Source organism: Cyprinus carpio, chromosome B20 (genome assembly GCF_018340385.1).
Source record: "Cyprinus carpio isolate SPL01 chromosome B20, ASM1834038v1, whole genome shotgun sequence".
Lineage (NCBI taxonomy): Eukaryota > Metazoa > Chordata > Actinopteri > Cypriniformes > Cyprinidae > Cyprinus > Cyprinus carpio.
In genome coordinates this window covers 17,112,466-17,118,926 of record NC_056616.1, presented here as the reverse complement: position 1 = coordinate 17,118,926, position 6,461 = coordinate 17,112,466, and the positions used below count along the sequence as shown (strand labels likewise).

Here is a 6,461-nt window from a genome sequence, read left to right as displayed (position 1 = left end):
GTTTGAACTATTCCATCAAAAACATGATGTTCATTAATGCCCATTTTATCTTTTGTTAGGAGTTGTCTGAATATTCTTGTATTTGTATCCTATTCCAGTTTTTATTTGATCTTATTTAATTTTAGTTTATGAGATTAGCCTACTGTTTATTTATTTTTGTTTACCTTTTACTTTTTTTGTTTTTCTTAATTATTTTATTATCAATATGCCTATTATTTTAATACTGGCACCTTTATCTTTTTCCATTTGTCTTGTCACTGTTTTTATTGATGCTTTAGGCTAAAACAGTAATCACAGTTAAGTAAGTCAAAAATTTAAAATTAGTTTATAAAGAGCTCAAATGCTTTTATCTGTATTGCAGTACAGAGTCTTTTTACATGCTGACTTAACTCACTCATATTTTCCGTTTGATAGAACCATCGCATGTGATGCAGAAGCGATCGTCCTCGTGATGGTGCTCCACTGGCACTGAGAGCGAGTGAGTGACAGCAGCGGCAGTGGGCTTGCCCGCTCTCCCCTATATGGCTGTGGATGGAGCGCTATGCTAATATCGGCAGGACAGGAGAAGCACCGCTCCGCTGCCTGCTGTCAGTGGTGGCTTTCGGAGTCTAGGCAGGCTCTTCTACAGCCATGGCCGAAGGTGGTGAAGGGGAAGATGAGGTTCAGTTCTTACGAACTGTAAGTAAATGCACCGTTCTTTATTTTTCAAATGCAATATTGTTTTTGTGTGTGTGTGTGTTTTTTTGGCGCATTCTTGATGATTAATTACGATAAAGACAGTGTAATGCTGAGACATCAAAAATGTTGGCTCGTACGCCGGGTTTAAAGCAACGCTGCTGGGCTTCTCTTAGTGGTCAAATTGATTTATTCGGCATCCTTACGCATATATAATAGCAAGATGTCTTAGTAGCTGCTATTTAGAGTATTATTCCCTTATTTGGAACTTGAGTCAGGTGCGAGTTTGCGCTCGCGACGCACCTGTAGTCAATGCGAGTGAATGGGAATTTAATGAGCATCAGGCAGGTGCAAGGACAAATTATGTTTATGCCACTTTAATTTTAGGCAAAGAGTGATGTGCATGTCTGTCTAAGAAAGAACATATACGTTTTTGCGTTTTTTTTAATAGTCTCTAACGCCTTACTGAGCGCGCGATTAGTAAATAAATCCAGTTGGCGCTTTTTGTCGAGCATAATTCTGCAGTATTTTTCATTCCATAAAGAAGTGCCTTGTTTGTGTGTTCATAAAGTGGATGGATTACATTTGATACGATCCTCTCACCTTCTTTAGGGCTTTTCTATTTTTGTGGTTAGACGCAGATTGGTTACATAGATGCCGTGGCGCATGGCAGTTACCTGTGTAAATGATATGATAGGATATGACACCGTGGTGTGTATTACTGTCACTCTGGAGTAAGTTATGAAAATGTAGAGGCAGTTGGGTAAAGGTGTTGTGTGGTCTCCTTGCCATATTTTAAAGGTTGTCATGTAGCCTACACCATAAGGGATCCAAGCAGCATTTTCTTCACCATGATTTTTGATTTTTCTGCAATTATTTGAACAAAAGAGACTTAAAATTGCAAACATCCCAAACTTGCTGGGATATTCACAAATCCCACCATCTACTCAGGTCTGCGAGTACTCTGTAGGTGTGTCCCATGTTGCCTACTGTACATCTGCTCTATATTCTACACCATTTCACAATATAGTGCAAATAGCATTTTTAGCAAGTTTGATTTGAGGTGACACTAACATTTTAAAAAATCATACACTCTACCATAGTTCAAATTGTGGATAGTGTAAATGGACATCCATAGTGCATTATTTACAAAGCAATTAATTATTTTTTTTTTTTTTTAATTCTGTTTATTATTTTTTCACTGCAATTTTGAAAAATCAAATTTTTCAATTTCAGCAGCTAATATCTTAAATTGCAAACTGTTGATCAGTAGGATATTTTGCATACAAACAGGGTGTCTAGATAGGGCATTGTACCAGCCTTTGTGATTATCAGTGACAAGGCTAAGCTATTTATTTTCTTTTTTTTTCTTCATTTCTGAATACTTTTTTAAAAGATTTCTGAACAAATCTTAAAAAAAAAAAAAAACATCAACAACAACAAAAAAACTTTCTTGTCCTAGGTCGTTCATCTGATATGGATAATCAATAGATAAAATTATGTACAGATTCCAGAACTATTGCCAAACGTATACTGCAAAGGTGGTATAGAAGTGCTTCTGAATTGGCATTTTGGTATCTTTACACAAACTGTTTAATGCTGCTCAGAGGTGGCATAAATGCATTTACAAAACAATACTTCTGTATACTTCAATATTCAGGGCCAAAGTGGCTCTGAGCAGGAATAATTTAGTCTGGATTTTATCCAGCATTACATTTTTATACAGAATTTTGAGCAGGCACAGAGCAGCCCTTACTCAGCTGTGTAAAGAGGTCCCATGACATCTAATGAAATAGATGATGATTGAAACAAGTCACAGTTTTGGTTGGAAGTTGGAACACAGTGCCCTAAATGATACATACACGTATGCATACTTGTATAAAAAGCTATTGGGAACCCCAGTTAGATATCTAATAGAAAGAGTGTGAAATATATATTGAGTTGTTGTCTTGGTGATTTTTTGTCAGCATTGTTTTAATTTGCATATGCATCATAGATCAAATCTATCACACCAATTTATTGCAGTCTGTTACAGCATCTTGCATGAGGCAGGTGTGTGACATCTCACGTCCCTGTTAAAGCGTTAGAGTGAGAACTCTGGCAGTGAAGGTTACAGTCTCACTAAATAGCGGACATTAATGCACCTTAGACCTCTGTGAAAGGTGTCCCAATTCTGTCTTTGCTGTTGGGTGACTGCGCAGTCGCATGGTTTACACACCCGAGTTACTGGGCATTTTATATGCATCCGGATGTTATTCATTCTGTTGGGCTTCTTTTTGTTTAGTTAGTAGAAAATCATTTGTTATTTAATCAGAAAGAAGGCTCAGATAATCAAGGCAATTTACTCTGAAGGACATCAATAGTGGGCAGCATATAATCAAGATGTAATAAATAAGTGTAGAGTAAGCACCCATGGCAAAACATATGATTTACTGTAAATGTAAATATTAAAAACAAAACTAAAAACAGTGACTCAGACTTTAGACTTGGCAGCTCTCTTTAGAAAAATGGCAAAAAATACAGTGTCCAATGTGCAGTGTTGCTCTAATGAGACTTGACAGTGTTGTTTAGGCACACTTCTATAAATCCAGATGTAGAGCTCACCAGTACAGTAGCTGTAGGCTTATTTGGAGTTTATGTTGTTCTGAAAGTCTTCTGCATTCCAGGGTTTAAATTTAGACTCTTAAAAGTTAATACTTCTACCGCACATACGCACACAGTTCTCAGGCTCCTGCTTCATAGGTTATTGCATCAGCTAGTTTAACAAGCCAGGCTACTGATGTTTCAACACCGTTTTTATTTGCACAGTATTGCATTTTAAAGTCAACTACTACCACAACATGTGCTTAGATATTTAAAAAATACTGCAAAGAGTACTGCAAATCTAGATTAGTATAACATATCATCATCTTACTACACTTCTCAGGAAAGCTTGCTTGTGGCATTGTCATTGATTGGTCGGATATCTGCATAATGATGGCTGCACTGTAATATAATATTATTAGCTATAAACTGTAAATTTGACAATGCATTCTCTCTCTGCACCTACAGTAAAATGGCCTCAGTGGACTTCAGTATTAATTTTATAGTGAGCATTAAACTTTTAATGGCAAGATGCTCAGGAGGCCATGCTTAAAGCAAGACAAATAAAACATTGCTTAGAAGAAGAAGGAGCTGTAAGAAATCAGTTGACATGCTTAAAACATAACTTAAAAGAGAAAGACATGTTACATTACAGCTATGCTAATTAGTATATGAAAAGTAAATTGGATTGGAGATTAATTTGTAATTTTGTTTGTTATTGATAGGTTGATTGTTTTCTACATAGTAATGTACTGTTTGACTACCTTGAAATCACTTACAAAAACATTTGTCATTTACTGAATTTGATTTAACGCTGTCAGATTGTTTTCTGTGCTATGTTTCTTGAGTACAACAAATGTTTTATGAAAATATGCATATTTTATCTCACATTAAACAAGTTTAATTATCCACAAAAGAGTACTTCTCCTCATGGGCTGCCCTTTACTTGTTCATTTTAACTGCACTGACACGTAAGACATTGTGGGTATCAGGAAATATATGCTGACATAAGAGTTTAATGTCATTCAGAGGACTGCGGCAGATATAGATCATCTGTGCATGAAGAGTATAGGCATAAGATTTCTCTCTTATATTGTATTTCACAATGGAAATGTGTAATCAATTGTTTGGCAAAACTGCAATAATAATTATATTATAGAGTTGTAGTTTGCACATAATTTGTTAACACACAGTATTGTGTTGTGTTATAGCATAATTTAGTATTTTCAGGTGTACAGCATTATTCATCATCATATACAAATTACATACTCAACATAGTACGTTTGCTTAGCCTATATTTGTTTAAATTGATGTTTTTGTTGTTAATAGTTATATACACTGGGGTGTTTTGTTACATTTTGTGTTTTTTGTGTGTGTTTTAGTGTCGTGTGCTATGTTGGTGGTGTTTGTTCTTTGTGTTGGTAAAAGTGCAATGTTCCTCCATTTCTTGTTTCTTCAAAAAAGTTCAGTTTAGGAAACATCTTCTAGAGATGACCTTTAATTTACACTAGTACACTTGCAGTACACCAGGCTGGTTTGACAGGTCTTAGCATGTGTTTCTTTGATCAGCAATTGTGGTGGAGATTTAAAAGCGTTTTGTGCTGATCTGCTTTCACTATTCCACCATCACTGAGGCCGTGCTGAGTGTTGATAGCTTCAGTGACTGTGAGTAATGAGTGGCGCTCAGGTAAAAAGTAAATCATAGAGCTTTGGGCCACAGCTGAAATCCGCAGTACGTGAATTGAATCGTGTGTGCGCGTTTCTGTACTGTTTGTGTAAGGCTGCTGATGAGTGACTCATCTGTGGTCTATGAGCTTCATGTGGCAGCCTCAGCTCATTGAGCTTCCTTCAGATTAATTGAACCCAGACTGATGTCCCTGCTCTTTTTGTGGCCTCTGGCATTGGTTTATCCCAAAGGGAACAAGCCATCTGTGCTATAGGACAACACAAGCACTCAGACTCAAGTGTGTTTGTGTGGGTGTTTACTGTACTAACATTTGTAGAGCATGTTTAGTGTATTATTCATATGACAGGATTCCATAGTTGTATATAGGTTGAGCTTGTTAACTGTTATAAAATCCACTTGAGGCAATTAGTTTTAGCGGGATTACACAGGAATTCTTGTCTCAGCAAAGTCAGCACATATGTGGCATAGCTTTTGCTTGTCTGACACACGGGCCTCATGGCAGTGAGATGGCCTTTGGGGCTCCTGGAGCTGAAAGCTTACTCAAGAGAACAACTGCATTGGTCAGAGGAAGTACCCAAGCAAGATCTTAAAGGGGTAGTTTAAACGTAAATGAAAATTCTGTAATATTTATTCACCTTCTTGACTTCCTGTTTCTCTAAAACACAAAAATAATTTTTTTGGAAAAATATTCTGAAATACAATGCTTTTCAAAAGGTCAAAATTTTGGGGTCAGTAAAATATATTTTTAAAAATCTTTTTGAAATAGATGTAATGCTTCAATTTAGCAGGAATGTATTAAATTGATTAAAAGTGACGGGAAAGGCATTTATAACAACATGAAGGTGAGCAATTGATGAGATTTTGGGATCTTTCCCAGTGCATTAATTAATCCTTCTTTGACCAAACCTCTTTTGATGCATCAGTATTTTATCCTCATCTAGAGAGGTCTCTGTCTACTTGGAGTCTGTCTGAATTCATATGTTAGTGTAGATGGAAGTCACTCAGGCATGCAAGCGAGCCATTTTCTATTGCATGAGGCTATTTTTCCCAGCAGTGTGCATGCTAAGTGAGCCTAGACTGCAGAGTAATACAATTTGTAATTTGGCTGTAGCGGAAGGCACAGTTCTTGCTGTCTGTGAACCTCTCGGTCTCAAACACCCTGAAGCTTGTCTCCGTGACCGAATCACATTTTTAGCAGTGCTCTCAGACTCCTTTAAAACATCCTAGCATGCTGTCTGCTGTGCCACTCAAGGAGTCAAGAGGGAAACATCTCTGTAAGGATGCCTGACAGCACTGGTGGAAAGGCTTTTGCATTTTTAATTGATTTTCTCTGAATGGCCTCTTGTGTTATACCTTTTCTTTGTAACTTCGGATCTTATGTGAAAGATGCTGATTCTTTGAGAGTCTGATTACCAACAGTTGTAATGTACAAAGATACTCTGTGTGTATCCAGTTTTTTAGTTATGCTCTGTGATTACTTCAGCTAGAGTATAAAGACTGCATTATTTGTGCAAAA

General features: G+C 36.8%; 1 protein-coding gene across 5 annotated transcripts in view; it reads left to right on the top strand.

Moving 5' to 3' along the window:
• The first annotated feature begins 423 nt into the window (after positions 1-423).
• ryr3 (ryanodine receptor 3) overlaps positions 424-6,461 on the top strand; it is a 75,777-nt gene continuing 69,739 nt past the window's right edge. For all 5 annotated transcript variants that reach the window (XM_042746968.1, XM_042746967.1, XM_042746969.1 and 2 more), the window contains exon 1: positions 424-678. In XM_042746968.1, the coding sequence (XP_042602902.1) occupies positions 631-678 (48 nt within the window). In that variant the 5' untranslated portion in view covers positions 424-630. The remainder of the gene's footprint in view (positions 679-6,461) is intronic.